This window comes from Anopheles maculipalpis, chromosome 3RL (assembly GCF_943734695.1).
Source record: "Anopheles maculipalpis chromosome 3RL, idAnoMacuDA_375_x, whole genome shotgun sequence".
Lineage (NCBI taxonomy): Eukaryota > Metazoa > Arthropoda > Insecta > Diptera > Culicidae > Anopheles > Anopheles maculipalpis.
Window position 1 is genome coordinate 57,571,019 of NC_064872.1, and position 16,606 is coordinate 57,587,624.

Sequence of the window (16,606 nt, forward strand, 5' to 3'; positions counted from 1 at the left end):
CAAAGCGCCCAACCATCGTGTAACGGTGGCTAATCAATGATTCACACCCCATACCCGCCCAAACACAGAGGATGATAAACGTGAATACAATTTTTTTTTCGTACATGAAATCACTGCGTTGTGACGGAATTTATCACCGGAAATAATGACTCTCGATCGTTACTCACTACCGCAGTGTGGTGAATATCAAGAGCCACGACGTTACGATTTTATTTAAAGCCATTTTGAGTTTTATTTTCAATTCCACGAAGGAGGAAAACTGAACGAAAACATAAATACAACACCCTCCTCCTCGATTGCGAAGTGAGGCGGTTTTATAAAGTACACATTTTCATAATAAATCTATTTTTCACTTTCTCCTCCCAAACTTTCATCAATGAATCAGTTCACGATGCATGATAATTTCAAACATATAAAAAATCATCCTTTAATGAAAACGACCAAAACAAAAATTGTGAAGCTTTTAAAAAGCGTTAAAACACGACCCCGAAGGGTAGTTTTTAATGGAACTTGGGCTTTAAAATAAATCTACAGAAGCTCTGCCCAGTAGAGCAGTATCCATAAATCACGTTAATATAAACACGCTGCTAACAAAACTGCGCCTGCACATTAAAAAAGCATTTAGAATCCGTTCGTTTTCCACTAAAACACATGCGAAAGAGATCAATTTCCATGTGATGAGTAAGAAGTAAAAACGCACGTGTGATCGCAGCAGATGAAGCAAGTCAGGTGTGGATAAAGTATGAAATCAATCTCTCTTCGATCCTTCCACCCATTTGACAAGTCGTCGGAAATCACATATCACATCAATGCCAGGCCACAAGCTGAGCAAAATCTCAGATACAGAAAAAAACATTAACCTGGATCCATTGAAGTCACAGCAAACGGTAACCAAAACCTTCCCTCTGTCACTGTGACACATAACACTTCCCTCTCACAACGAGCGCACAACCATCCACGGAACCACAGACAGATTTCATGGGAAATGAACGAACCAAGTGCATCATCGTCGTTGGCATTCTCAAGATCATGCCTTTCCAAGCTGATGCCTCGCCAGGCAGTTTTTGGTTTCGTTTTGTCTGTCAAAAAGTGAATCCTCCCCCCCCCCCCCCCCCCCTCCCACTGCATAAAATCCACCTACCCAACTCACTACTGACAGTCACACCACACTGATCTGACAACTCTGATCTGTCTCTTGTCTTGATGTAAAAAAAAAAGAATTGGGAGAAAAGCTATCATTATGAGTTCCTTAAAGGGTGGAACTTTTGACGAACTGCAATCATCGGAGTATGCATCACCTCTCTCGGTCAAAAGCAAGTGATATGTGCCTTTCGTCCATGACGTTGAGAACCAGCCTCGTCTTGTATTGCTCCCTCGCTAGTCATTGAACCAAGTGTCAAATATCGCGAGTTTTAACGATATAAAAGCACATGATATGGAAACTCAGCACACATATCGATATCGATATACATTCATTTTATAATCGGATAGCTATTTATTGCTAATCTGAAATCGAATATCAACTTTTTAAACTTCAAGTGCTCTACCGATGAAAGAAAAACAACACCAAATTCAGAACACCTATTTCATATAGGTTTCAAGAAGTTCTTTAATTATAGACTACAATATTTCTCATCGCGAATTGCTCTCAAGAAATCAGTACCGGGCACAAGTATCTGTCAGGCAAACAATTCTTTCATCTCAACGTTCCCAAAAAATGTTGCCCTTAAAATTTTGGGCCGAAATTCAGTACTTGTTTTCAGTCAGCGCCAAACTCCACATGACATGAGGAATCCTCAAAGGTGCGTTTTTAAGATGGCGCAGCACTCGTGTCCATTGCGTTCGGGGCAAAAGAAAACTATCAAGCTCGTACAACCGACACAAAATTCATACGTCCCAGGGCAGTAAAAACAAGAAGTTCACATGTGCATTGCACGTGTTGCGATACTCTGCAGCCTTTACTTGTTCTGTCTTCTCGGCTAAAGCGGACCCTCAAACAACTGCACTGCCACAGAAAAACGCGTCAGTTCTTCTGCTTGTTATCAGCAGTTTCTTCGCTGCGGGACCTGCTTTTGGACATCTCCGAACCTTCCCCCAACCATCGCTCCGGGCCGCCAACGCCATCGTACGAACGTACGAACTCGTTTCTTAACCGCCAACATCCTGGTTCGGAATCCTTTCCAATACACAACAAAACCCACAACGTTTGGGAACACGTTGAGAAACCACTAATACTACGACTGCTGCTTGAACCGCTTTGCAGTTGCTCCCTGTATTTACGCAGGGCCCCTTTTTCACCAGTCGACGTAAAACATGAATCATAAATGTTTGCACATAAAAAAAAATGTATCATAAACCGAACCAAGCGCACAAAACCAGCCACTGCCACTTGTTCTTGGTCGTTCTTCCGTATTCCCGTGTTACCCTCAAAAAAAGCGGAGCGAAATTGAAGCAAAAGAGGACGATAAGAAAAGATGCACATGTGGTCTGTGTGTGTGTGACGAGCCGTATTTTCACTGCTTCAAGATGCCGGAGTGATGAGGTTTTTGAGAAACTTTATATCGGCGCTCGACGCATGTAGGAGAGAAGCCTGCGCCAACAAGTGATAAAAACATGATTTACGATTATGGATTCCTTCTGGGTGTGACAAATATCGAACGAACCAGGGCCTGTGATAACTCTATCAGCGATGAAATGGTTATAAATTCTAGGGAAATTTCATACGGAAGAAGATATCGATTCGTAACATGAGAAATAAATCATGTCTCGTCTCATGGACAATAGAGAACATTTTTTGCCATTTGATTTCTAATTCTTTGGCATTAATTCTTACATTCCGAAAACAATTTCAAGATTTTCTTGCTTCAAACATGCAATTTTACATTATTATTGGGCTCTCAAGAGCGCAATACTAATGTAAAATTCCTCCAACCTCTCTATTTCGTGCCTTTCAATCGCTTCGATCAGAAGATCAAACACGACTGATCAGGCGCAACAAGGCCTCGTACGGAGAATGAAACCCTTCTTCTGCCGTAAATTCGACACTCGAAAATCATCAAATTCACGCTTCAACGATGTAGATAGATGGAGCAGATAAGGTGTCCAATTTAGTGTCCCTCCCGGGAGATATCGTGTCTCAGCTTGAAACGAAGGGAAGAATTGTCGCACATCATTCTGTTTTCCGTTGGATATAATTTTGCAGCAGGGACGAGCGGAATGCATACAAGCAAGCAAGAGAACAAACTTTCAATAAAGACGAATTCTCCCCCGAATTGAAGGCTCTACCTTATTCTCCTCGCTCTCTATCTCGCTCTCCCTTTATATTCTGTTCCAATTTAGAAAGCCCTCAAGAAAACCCACGTCTGACCGCTTCGACACTCTAGACCCCTAGAGATGTCTGATCTTTCGGTTTTTGTTTCATTTTTTAAGTTGAAATTTTCCAAAATACGCTCAAGTTATCCCCATCATCACCATCAAAGTCTCCCCTTGTTTAACGCACAGTTCTTAATTAACAATCTCGCCGCACTGATGCGCCACGGCACATTTCGGTGGTGAATTACTTACCATGCCTTGACGCGGATCAGCACCTCGCCGGCCTGGGGCGACGGTTCGGGCTTTTTCAGGATCTTCACGTTCTTGAAACCACCGAAACCGGTCAGCACGACCGCGCGCATCTCCTTCGGTGGGTCCTCCTTCTTCTCCTCGGCCTTGGCCTTCTCGTCCGGGGTCGCACCGCCATTGGTCTGTTCTTCGCCCGCAGCGGCGGCCACTTTCGCATCGCCGCCCTCGGCATGACCGTTCTCTGCCGGCGTCACGACTGCCGTCTCGGTCGTGGGCGACGGTGTCTTCGTTTCGGCGGTCTGTGCAACGACTGGTGCTTCTGTGGTTTCAGTCATCTTGCTGATTATGCGTTAAAAAGGGTTTTTGCTTAAGAAAGGTAACGGAGTGGCGACGTCTGTAAAAGAATAGAAAAAACGAACCGGACATTAGTGAGCGGTACGTACAATTGAGATCATGGCATCCTATTTTAATAAATATCTATCAATCAATGGTTTCGGACGGTGGCTACCAAGATACCAGCGAAGAGACAGTTTGGTGAACAGATCCATGAGACAACCAATACATTTTCCCCTCTTAACATTCGGGACCTCTAAAGGAAATCTTCAAGAATCACACAACCTTGCAGTGACTTAGAACGATAAAGAACAAAGACGAGAGCTGCCGTGTGAGTGTACATGGAAAATATAATTTTCTCGTGACGTCTTCCAAGAACACAGTTCCAGCACATAAAAAACTCATTTCCCGCGTGTAAGCAATTGCCAACATTCGAGCGACCTCCGCCATCTGAAGGACTGGAAAATGAACAGCACAAGACCAGAACAGATCCTAAAGATGCCAAATGGATGCTGCTGCTGTTACTACTCAACACAGGTCTCAGTTCCGCCGTCTTACGTCTTCCGCCTATTCCATCCCCTAGCCGATGTAAATATTTATAAACGACAAGACAAAGCAAACGATTCCGTCGTTCCTCTGCATCGCTTCCAGAACGTAGAGAAACAGCCAGCACCTGCACAACGTGCGCGAGTGCCTGGAAATGTGAAGATGTATTATATCCTGTCCTTACCAACCATGGCGTGCGGCTGGCACAAAAACTAAACCTCCAAATGAGACAATCAAGGCGACGAAGAGAGTGAAAACTATGACCAAGTTTTCACGGTACTCTCAACTTGTACGACGGGAGGTACGGGGTGTGCCGGAAAAAGCAAAATGGCAGCTCATTAAAAATGATCTCTTGCTTTTTTTGCTGGCTGGGGCGAAGGTATGCGCGTCTGAGTACGTTCAGCACAAGGCAGTAGCGGAACGTGTACGAACATCATGTTCGTTTAGAGCGGGGAAGTGGCAGAGCAACCAAACTCCCGAATTTCGGTTCACAGGACAAAAACAGGAAAAACAGGGGGGGGGGGGGGGGGGGGGCAACCAAATCGTGGTATTTCATGAAGGTGTCGCGTACGTTCCGCCAACGAGCACGCCGAAACGAATGGGATCTTCTTACGATCGCTATCTTTGCTTTTACATGACGATAGATGGGTTCTTCCTTTAATGGAGTAATGCTACCAAAGATATTTATCGCCTCCGTTTAAGCGGGGGGAAAAAATGGCATCAATTTCTTTTCATCATAAGTTCGGTCATTTACTTTGGGGAAGAGTAATATTTCTTCGTGATTTCTTATCAAATTCTGCTCCTCCAGTTAGGAAAATAAAATGATTCAATATTTGTATGCTAATAAATAATAGGCAAACATTCAAATATTTATACTTTTTTTTACAAAACGAGGCCCAGATTGCATTCCCAGTTGAATGTTAAACATATCAAAGCATAAAACATGTCATTGTTTGCCTTATGACATATGTTTGGTTTGGTTTGTGACATATGTTTTGAACGTACAAAAATCGAAATCGAAATATATAAAACGTGCTCCTTGGTCCCACAATCGACCTCGGAAAATCGACAAAATAACATTAATCATCCCCACAAGCATTTCATTAGATCGTGAAAGAGACCAAGAGAGCAGAAGGCGATTGCAAACTGACTACAATGTAGCGTCGTAATTGGGTTTTCGCTACCCGACTTTGGCAGGCCTCGAGAAAAGCTTTTCCCGAGCTATGCTGCTTCTGTTGCCATAGCGATAATTTGATATTCACCGCTGAATGTTTCAATAGCACCACCACCAAGTCGACAACCAGTCATTACCGTTATGCTTAGAGACGCAAAAGAGGACTTCTTTAATGTACTGGAACCGAGCTGGTGGTCCTTTTTTGCAATTGCCATTTTGCGCAATACCTCACACTCTCGAGAGTTTGGAGAGCCTTGAAGATTCGTTCACGACTCTACAAAGACAGATTCTTTCACGACACAAGTACAGACCCTCTCTTCCTTTTCTTAACCTGTGCAGCATCCAAAAATGGCAACTTGTACGTCAGAAAATGGAACAAAATCATCCCCAACTCGCCAACACCATGGAACGAGAGGAGGAAACAAGTAACTTAATGGTGGAGACGAAAAATGACAGCAGTGCAGTGGAACTGTGCTGTACGATGACGATACGGTCGCCATAGGCCATCGGAACCAAAATGGTACATCCCACTTTGTCCGATAGTAGCAAAAGGGAATGTAATTTTGGAGGTAATTGGGCAGGGCGCCGCGCAGGGTTCACCAAAAACTCGAAATTCTCCCCCATTGGGGAGGGTTGATAAGCTCAACTAAAACCTTTAGTTTAGGCACGGGAGGGATATCTGGGAAGCGAGACGAAGCGAGCCGAGTCCTGAACTGTTGTTGAGCGTTAATAACGCACCATTTGCCCTCGCCCAAATTATGCAAATTGACTTTACTCATTACACACTTTGGGTGCAGCACATGGTTAAGGCTTCGCTGGTCTTGTCTGAATTCTGAAAAGAGATTTTTTAAACGCTTTAAACGAAGGAACAACGTTCTGATGTTTAGTGTTGCCTACAATTCAATTAATGGCCCGCTTTTTATGCTTCGGAAACATCTGGAGATGGAGCTTGGCGGAAGCGGCACTAACATCCCGAGGGTTTCTAGTTGAATTCAACGAATCAACAGTTTGCAGCAACAAGCTGTTTTTAACACATAAAAAATAGCTTAATTTTTTATTTCAGATCAATCGAAAGTAACGCACGCTCTGGATCAACTCAGATCGTCAGCATTCCTCCGCTTTTTGAGACACACACCTCATAGTTCTTGGTGGCCTAAAAAAAAAAATTTTCAGATGCGGTTGTAAGCTTCCATTTCAATCAAAAGATAAACCCAGAAAAGTGCAATGAATTCTAATTCGCAATGGATCATTGAGGCAGCAGTACTGCCGTTGTCCTTTCTCTTCTTCCTGAGCAATCTTCGTCACCAAATGAGCTACCTTGGAGAATTTCATAGATATTAGGCCTGATTTCCACATACAAATTGTCAAGACAAGCTGTCAAAAACGGAAGATTCCTATTATGACAGCCATTTGGTTGGTCTGTTAAAAAAAAACTTTACGAAAGGCGAACTTACAAGTACACTGCCACGAATTTGTATTCTCTAACACAAACGGAGACTCATATTTGTCAAACTGTTTCCCGTCAGCTGTTCGAAACGGAAAGGCGCCAAACTCACTGGTTCCTGTGTGTGTTTCCAGTTCGTTTTCTTAAGCAGTTCTAATCAAAATGTGAGTATTATTATTCAATAAGCCAAGGATGCCACAACGGGAGAAAAAAATATCCTCAGGCATCTTGCTGCTATAATTACTCACATGATTTTTAAAAACATCATTTTGATATCCTGTACATCAACTACAACGCAAAACATCTTCTCAACAAGAACGCTTTGTTTACACTTTTGATTTTGTTTTTGTTAGTTTCATCACTTTGACAGACTGATTTTGAAGGTTTAACGAAAAAAAAATTCTTAACGAAACTTGCCTGTCACAAAAATGGTTTCATAATGCAAATTTCTTTTTCGTTTGTATTGACAAGCTTGTCTTGAGACGTTTGTAAGAGATAATCAGCCCTATTAAATAAAGTTGATGTCTCATATAAGTTCCAACATATACACCGGGGGGCACAAAAAAATGCGACAAATTAATATCCGATGCCAATTCAAAAACACAAACCAAATTTATTCGCTCGTACTTATTGCAAACTTTTTCAGGAGCCATTTTCCACAATCGCGTTACTGTACTTGCGCAGATTCAATGGACACTTCAACATCCAGACCACATGTCAAATACGACGTCGAGCACATGTCACCAGTTGTCGAGTACACTGCCCAATTGGATCCATGGGGCTACCCCGTATTGGCAAAAAAAAGTGTCCACTCTACAGAATATCCTTCCCACTTTCGGTGTGTGATGAAGTTGTTTTTCCACGTTGAGCGTGTCAGGATGAAAGTACACTTGCTACTCTTCATTATGCTGCCTCTGCTCACCCATCCTGTTCATATTGATTGCATTCCCACTCGAAAGCTGTCACCAGCAGCAATCCGTAGCAATCGATCCTCTCTCTCCCTCTTTCTCCCCCCGTGTGTCGCTCTTTCCCATATCAAACTGCTACACAAATCAACGAACTGGTAAACATAAAAATACATCAATCCACCTTCTGCTGCTTGGCCGCCCCTCAAGGGATTCGGACATCACAAATGACATGCGGAATGGAAGGCGGCGGGGTCCATCCATGCAATTGCTGCCACAAAAGTATCATCTTTGAAAAACTTTTCCACCAAAACCGTTCGCAACGGAACGGAAATCCGCCAGTGGAGCAAGAGACTGCGAGGGCAAGTCGCCACACGACTCGTTTTCATTTTCAAAGTCAATGTCGATAAGCGCGCGTGGTGCGTATCGGAGCTTTTGTTTTTGTTTTTTGTCCCCCACTTCATCCCCGTTTGTCCCAATTCATCCACCCCATAACCCCCCCCCCCCCCCCTTTACTAAACCATATTACACACACATCGGTCACGGTTCAGTTCGGCAGTTCGTCAAGTGTAACACATTCGTGTAGCGTACGTTGGTGCTGCTGGTGCGAGCGGGAAAAGCGTTCGCACTCAAACCCCAACAAGGACAAACGGGTGCTCCAGAGCAGCAAGTGTGTGGAGTGTTGTGCAGGTTGTGCATCAGCAAAACAAAAACATCCACTCTAACGGATAGCGCAAGAGGTATGTTTGTATTGAGACGGAAACGGTCATACACATCAATGTGTCGAAGAACGACCCTGAAAAAAAACTTTGAAAATGTAACAATTCAAAATTTTAATGTCACGAGCCATCCCAAAAGCTTACTACACAGCTTGAAGGCATTTGACACATTAAAAGACCATATTGCAAACTTTTCTCTTCGTTTTCTGGCGGGAAGGGAGAAAAGGAAACTCCGCTAAATGATGCTCCAATTTTCCACACACATATTTTCCTTTCTATCCCCACCCCTGACTGGGTCAGTAGAAACAACCAAAAAAAAAAAAAAAAAACAAGTAATAAGTTAACTACTTAGTGTTGAGGCAATTACACATCTGCACCACTTTAGTACTGCTACTGATCTGCTACTATGTAACCGACTGGAAAGCCAAACACTGACGAGAGAAAAAACACAACAAACCACCAACATCGAAGAGAGATGAAGACGAGGAATGTGTTGGAATGTTGTTAACGCAACGTGGAGAAAATTGGCGGTGTGTATTATTTATTTTTCACTGTTCCATGAGCGTGGAAAAGCTAAAAAAGAAATCGACACGCACACATACCGTGCTGTAGAGATAGTACACACACCCGAACAGATATCTCGTGCACGCCGGCTAGGTTAGGACTGGTGGTTTATTGTGGAAAATGACGACAAGCTAGTAACGAGGGAAAGAAAGCTGGGAGTATGTTGTGTTACGTTGCGAGCAATTTTTTGATGATGCTATTTTTTCGATTCCTATCAAGCTACAGTAAAAGGCTGGTAGAATGTTGATGGAAAGAGCCTTACATACCAAAAATTACAAATATGATATATGACAATAAAAATATTGCGTGTTATACTAAAGTACTTCAGCCTTAAATTTTCCCTAAAATCATAATAAGCTTTTTCCAAAATACCTTCGAAATAAAAAATAGCCATGTTTTTCCGCCTTTTTTATCAGCCAAAGGTCAACCATATTGGGAAATATACTCACGTAAAACCATTATTTTATCGCTCCCTTATTGCATCCCAAAAAAAAACCCCAAACCGTGCCTTTGCTAGGGCTTCTGCGTAAAATTGGGAAATGTTCAGCGAGCATTACAGATGCAAACCGTGTCCCATTTATAGCTTATCACAGATGATTTTTCTATTCTTATGGGAAATTTCCTACTCCAACGCACGCTTTGTGAAGCCATCCGGGCTACAAAAAGAGAAGCCATTCTCCTCTATTATGAGAATTCAAATTGATACTACGAGAACGTGTTTCCTTTTTAAAGTTGCTATAATTTTACCATGCAATTTGTCCAACATTCAGTGCGATAGAGGCGTATGGATTTACATACAGCGAAATGAAATCATAAAATTATAACTCAGTGACCTAACACACAATATTATCGGTGTCATATAAACACACCGTAACATCATTGGAAAACCAATCGAAACGTAGTATCACAACACCATATAATATCATGTTTCCATGGGAAAAGTAAAACCACCCAACTCATAATGAATAGTGAGAAACGCATCCTAATAAACCGAACGCTGACTGAACACGAGAACAACCATACACCCGAAAACAAAACCACAACAAACTGGCGAACCACTCGTTGATCCGTTGATGATGATTGATACAAAATATGATCGAAATAATTAAGTCATTAATGGTGCGGCTTCATCATGGTTGTTTTTACTCCTCTGTCGTTTCCACACACCGCACAAGAACTCTTACTTCTCTTGACTCGGTCTTGCCGCATTTTTATATTTATAAATGTTAACCTCTTTAATGGTTGATATCATAATGAATGGGGCAATAAAAAGGAAAACTATTGTAGCGTCACGAAACGAAACAACACGAAAAAAAAAAACTGTATCATTCAATCAATTGGCCGATTCGACCGGAATAATCCATTTTCCCAGGCATATTAAGTTCAATTCGTATTTAAGAAGCTTCTCATCCAAATTTAAGAAGCTCAAGAAACAACTATCCATAATATCTCGTCGGAAAACACATTCTTTCTAATTAGATGTCATTTTTTGGTTTTCATTTGTTTTTCTGCAAAAAAAATTCGCAACGAATATCCAGCAATAGCAATAAAACAAAAAACCGCAAATTTCATCCTGCTTTCTGGTTGTGTGGTCCAACAGGCTCTAACCTCAAATGAGAAAGAGCAAATAAAATAGAAACTATCAGCAACCGAAGAGAAAAAAAAAAACGGTTCACATCAAAATACGAGGACACCTGGTGTAGGGCTGGGAGTTGGAAGGGTGAAGCAGGCGACAGGGGTACGGTGAAACCATCGGGACTAACCATTCCACATTAAACAGCAGTAGATGCTCGCGCTGAGCTCATCATTATTATGTGGACTTGAGAACGGTGGAACGATGTTGAGGTCAACGGAAAACAGCAGCGCCACGACTTCAGCCAACGACCAACGAACTACACTCACTCCATCATCATGGTAACGGACACAAGCTTGCAAAGTGATTAAAGGGTAGCGCAGATGGAGGTGGGAAAATCATGAGAGCATAAAAATCAAGCTCCAAACAAAAACAAAAAGGGTAACCAACAGTCGCACCTGGTGGACACATGGGAAAAGAAGGTTGTCCCGAAATTACGTGACATGACGAAGGTTCTAACGGTCAACAAGCCCCACTTGTCGATCCTAAAAATTAGGTATTTATTTACAGAGAATTTGCACAAACCACCACCATCGTACACAATTACACGAGAGACTAGGAAAACCGAAAACCGGTAGGAACCGCGAATAGAGAGAGAGAGAGAGACCTAGATACATACCATTTACCATAGGGCCTTTTTTTACACAAAACGATCAAACGCTAAGAAGGAAGCTGGAATGGTTGGAGCGCGAAGGCAATTTAAAGTTTGCAAAATTAACAACATTGAAGCGAACGGTTTATGGTGTATTCTTCTTCTGCGACTAGGATGATGGTAAGAAGCTCTCTCTCTCTCTCTCTCTCTCTCTCTCTTTCTCTCTCTCTCTCTCTCTCTCTCCCTACCTTCCTTTTTGTTTGCTTTTTTATTGTGATAGATGGTTGGGCCCCAATCCAGCTAAGCAAAACTTTCGGATGGAAGCGAATAAAGACGCATAAGTGTATGATGGACGCGAGAAAAAAAAATCGAACCACCATTATGCTCCACATCGTATGGATTTTTTTGCGAACAGCAACGTCCTATCTCAAAACAACAAACCGCGAAAAGAAAATCGCACCAAAGCACATCATTCACGCGGAAAGGAAAGTGCAAATGGATGGAAATGCGAAGAGAAGGTTTAAAGGCGAAGAAGGAAACTGGAATATGCGAAAGATCGATTAAGAAAATGATGCTTATTTTGAAGGAATGAAAGAAAAAGCGAACTTTCTCGGCACCAAACCACATACTACCTGAATGACTGGAGAAGAATTGTTAGCAATTTGGCAGGGGGCCTCTTCTTTACGGGTTGGTTCCAGTCTGGATTAGGACAACTGGTGTGGTTGAGGTTTTAATTTTTATTTTTTAATTGTGCCCTAAATGTAGATTGAATGAACTGTCACTGACTGACTGAACAGTGTCAGACTTCACACGGCAGGATCGATATTTAAATCCCATCCGTACCATTCCTCCGTAGAGAGGACTGTCTTCCAACTACGTGTTATCAGCAAGCTTAGAAATTCTAATGAGACAACTAACACTAACCCAGAAACAATCGAAATTGAATAAAAAATTTTAACCTGCCATTCCGTGTGCTTGAATGCATCAACAAAACCTCTCAATATGCTTGTTACCCTTGTGTCCTTAAATCATCCTAAATACGCGATCCATTATACACCATTAAGGCGCACAACGAATGATTCATTAAGAACCAATTAATTTCTGCGCCTTTCCTGCACAACAGAACGCGAAACGATTTGCAGCCAAACCCGAGCGAACAGCGCGAGAATTTATTCTCCACATCGCCATTTTTCCGTGTGGTTTCGCTTTGTCGCTTTGTGACGATCGCCTGTTTCTCGAACGATGCATGGTTCTTTGGCTGACGTATCTTAATAAAAAAAATACAACACTGCACTCAAACGTGGTTCGTAAAGCCTTCCGCAAATCGTTGATGTTCGGAGGCAAAAGCTAGGTTTCGAAAGGATTCGACGGACGGTAGGCAGAGCGAAGCAATCGTCACACACCATCGCTATGCATACACATCAAACACACACCAATAAAATTGGGTAAAGTGATGGGTTATAATTGAGAGAAAATTTATCGTTTTTGTCTGTATTTCCGCTGCGCTGGAAGACTGGTTTATGGTTTATTAAAAGGGTGTAAAACTGTCACATGACGCTTGGGAATGAGTCTGTCTGAGGATGCTTTAAATTATTCATAAAGTTGAAGTAAATGCTTTCCTAATTGAAAGGAAGCATTTAACATAGATGAGGTGTAAATGTTATATGCGGATACTAATTGGATTTTTACAATAAAACTGTTAACTTTAAGACTGTTATACGCTAGGGACTGGACATTCAATCCCAAAACTAATTACTAATTCAATTTCTAGTGTCCTTTCCTTGTAGTTGTATCCTTCTTGAACACCAATTTGATGCTGCACCCTAAGACTTAGAATTATGAATTGTCTGGAGTCCTAAGCGTCTGTCTGAACAACTATTAGAGATAAAACATTGACTTCAGTAGTATAAACTCCTCGTACATTTTTACACTGCAATAATTTAAAGCATTAAAACTGCTCGAACGTCTTGCTCTGCGCTCCCCTACTTAGCTCCATGATAAATCATCCCTCTTATACTACTTTTAGCTGTTTGCTTACATGTTCTTGAACACCACAAACCTGTTCTGTGTGTACAAAGAAAATATTTCGCCTAGATCAAAGAAGACAGATCGATCGCCGTCGTGTTTTGCCTTGTTCGCGAACCATTTCGTACTTCAAACGGCATTATCGTTTGTGCCCTCTGTACCTCTACACTCCCTCACATTCATACTACACATCGGTCGCGGATGAGGTGCGAAAAAATAGCGACCAAAGGAAATATTCCCGAACCGACCTAAACCAAGAAGAGTGCCTCGATCGTGTTGGCGATACTCGCGCGACCGGATACGTACAAACCTCTTGCCGCGTGTGGCAACGAAACGCAGCACAGCAGCTCAGCAACTGCAACAGAAGCGCAGCGCGAGATACACCCGCCGAACTGCACGAGCCCAACGCTATATGTATGCGCACCGGAATGTGTTTTACAGCGGGAAACGATGATAATTGCTGACTTTTATTGTAAAATTTCTTTATTACCGCTTGCGGGCCCGGGATCGCTTGGTAGGAGGGAAACTTTTTCCCATTTCGCAACGCAATACAACACCGGGCGGGCGACCAGCAGCAGTAAGTGGAGTTTACCCCTTCCTCAATTACCTCCCACGCGGAATCCTTCAAGCCAACGACGACGCGCGCATATCCGCAGACATGACACACGAACTGATCCTAATCGAAGGGAGTAGAAGGCGGGCGAAGAAAATCGTTCGCCTAGGATGATGGGCCGCTTTTGCTGGCGATTTTCTCTTACAAATCGCCGTAAACGTTGGACAAATGTTTGTGCATTCGTTGCTCTTCGTTTCCAAACCGACCCCCGCGAGGGTAGAAGCTGCTAGAGGCTTGTTATTATGAAAATTGATTAATACCATTGTCCAAAGTAATGATAATGGAAATGAAAACAAATGAAAGGCGTGTAGGAGTAAAAAAAAGACATTAACTCTGGAACCTTAAAACTAAAGCCTCGCCGGAAGAGTAGTAGAGAAAGTAGAGAAAATGCGTTGATGTTTGGGCTTATTATTGCGGGTATTAATGAAAAAGAATTATTTTAAAGTTGTGTAAAACATTTTACAAATAAAGTCTGCTTTATTCAACTATAATTAAACATTAACAAAGTTCATGCAATGTAAATCACTCCATAAATTAAATCCAAATATCAAAACTTACTGCAAGCTAAATATGTCAACACTCGCCGTACGACACATTGAAGTAACGAAACATAACGGACTACATCTGCAGGCAACGTTTTGCAAGGCCTTCGTCTTCATGGCGATGAAATCTTAACCCTATTTCATTCCTTGTCTCAAATTTACACATGCTACTCTGGCTGTCCTTCCCCACGAGCCTCATTGCACCGCGATGGCCCTTGAAGATCACAGTCGAAGCGAAGTCAAGAATGCATCGGAGCAATTGCTGCGACAGATATTAATGAAATTTATTAAGCAGTAGGTCTGTATGGTAACATTGGCCTGCGCTGCGAAATGTGTAACACATCAGGAACAAAATCAGGAAACACAGAAAGGAAAAGTTTCATTTGTAGCCATCTTCCGTTTGGGGATTTCACCAGAACCTGATGCAGAGCATGATTGTTGAAGACCTTTTTTAAGCCGGTAAATAAACATACATAAAAGAGAAAGGAAGCGAAAAGTGCCTAAACATTTCTCATATACATATTTGCAACCGCATATAGTCAACCTACATGAGGATACATTGTATCTAAACGAACATAGTGGATCCTGGTCACGGCACCAAATTTTTTGGAGGAAGCCTGTGTTGCGAGGATTACACGTTGTGCAGAATTTTTTTTATCTTAGTTAATATGTAACTACGACCATACGACTTTGGGATAGTTAGCAAAACATTCAATTTGCACTGAAATGAGTGAAAAGGATGTCAATTATTATATAAAACTATATCCTGTTCATCTATATTATTTCAAATGTATACGTTTTTCGAGGCTATAATCTTTAATGCATTAAAATTTCTACTTCCAAGCATTAAACCAACAAACAACAATGCACTTAAGGCACCAATTGTTTGCTCTACTTGACAGTACGAAGCAATATGTCACACCGCAATCACGATTACTTCTTGCTCGGTAATGTACCATTCCAAATTGCGCCCACTGAAGTGCGTCACACGTTCTTGACAACTCTTCTACCCTGCTCTACAAAGCCTGTTATTCGCCACTCACTTTCACACTCACCATCCGACCCCCGGTCGGGCAGCCAACTTATGATAAAAAGCAATATAATACAATTTATTGCAGTCATTAAAGTGAGAAAAGAAAAGCAAAGAGTAACGCGGTACTAACGGACAAAAACCGTTGGCAAGAACATCCCGTACGACGTCCAAAACACAACGACTGACCACGAAAGGGGACATTGCACAGGACAGACAGTTGGTTTGTTTCGGGTTACCGCAACAACCCGCCGGAAAGGGGATGGGTTGAACCGAAAACTCAAACCTGACCCACAACGCGCCGCTATACGTCTGGACGATATATTAATTTCAATCATCCGTAGCCATCTCTCGCAAGGCTCATCCTCCCTTTCCTTCGTACCACCAAAATAAAGGCAACAACTCTTCCCATGAGGATTGATTTGCCAGCTTCAGAATTAAGCGCGTTCCGAGTGGTAGTTTTATTTTCTTCCTCCTCCTTCTTAATGCCTTAAATGACCCAAATATTTTGCGATTGCGAGTCTAGTGAACGAACGAACGAGCGACAGAAAAAAATGTACATATACCTCAATAAATCTTCAAATCGTTCTACGCCCAGAGAAGATATTTACAGACAAAGCGAACATTCTTATTACATCTGAATGTGTATATGGAAAGTACGAGTATAATGTTGGCATCAATGGCAATCGATTGTGATGAAAGCCTGCATCAGGCGGTGGGACACGTTTGGCAAATGCTTTCATTATAGCCTGCTGGAATGGAATTCATACGCAAAATAACTCATCGACACATAGCACTGCGAAAGAGTGAACGATGTGATATCCAAGAACAAGTTCTATTATATTGTGGATAGAAGCATAGTCAAGTGATTATTAACGGAAAAATCCACTATCTTCGTTTGCAGTAAGGTTCGTCTGCTTAATCG

The 16,606-nt window shown here is 42.1% G+C and overlaps 4 protein-coding genes across 6 annotated transcripts in view; 2 read left to right on the plus strand and 2 right to left on the minus strand.

The window, feature by feature from the left end:
- The window catches only part of LOC126562073 (synaptic vesicle membrane protein VAT-1 homolog-like), a 39,170-nt gene extending 35,245 nt beyond the window's left edge, over positions 1 to 3,925 (minus strand). Inside the window, exon 1 of the mRNA XM_050218484.1 lies at positions 3,565 to 3,925. Within this exon, the coding sequence (XP_050074441.1) occupies positions 3,565 to 3,896 (332 nt within the window). The 5' untranslated portion in view covers positions 3,897 to 3,925. The remainder of the gene's footprint in view (positions 1 to 3,564) is intronic.
- Positions 1 to 16,606, plus strand: part of LOC126561246 (inositol 1,4,5-trisphosphate receptor) — a 437,037-nt gene that overhangs the window by 339,940 nt on the left and 80,491 nt on the right. The gene's annotated exons all lie outside the window — the stretch shown is intronic.
- LOC126561609 (protein wech) overlaps positions 1 to 16,606 on the minus strand; it is a 374,746-nt gene that overhangs the window by 241,210 nt on the left and 116,930 nt on the right. The gene's annotated exons all lie outside the window — the stretch shown is intronic.
- The window catches only part of LOC126563378 (programmed cell death 6-interacting protein), a 292,351-nt gene that overhangs the window by 68,214 nt on the left and 207,531 nt on the right, over positions 1 to 16,606 (plus strand). The gene's annotated exons all lie outside the window — the stretch shown is intronic.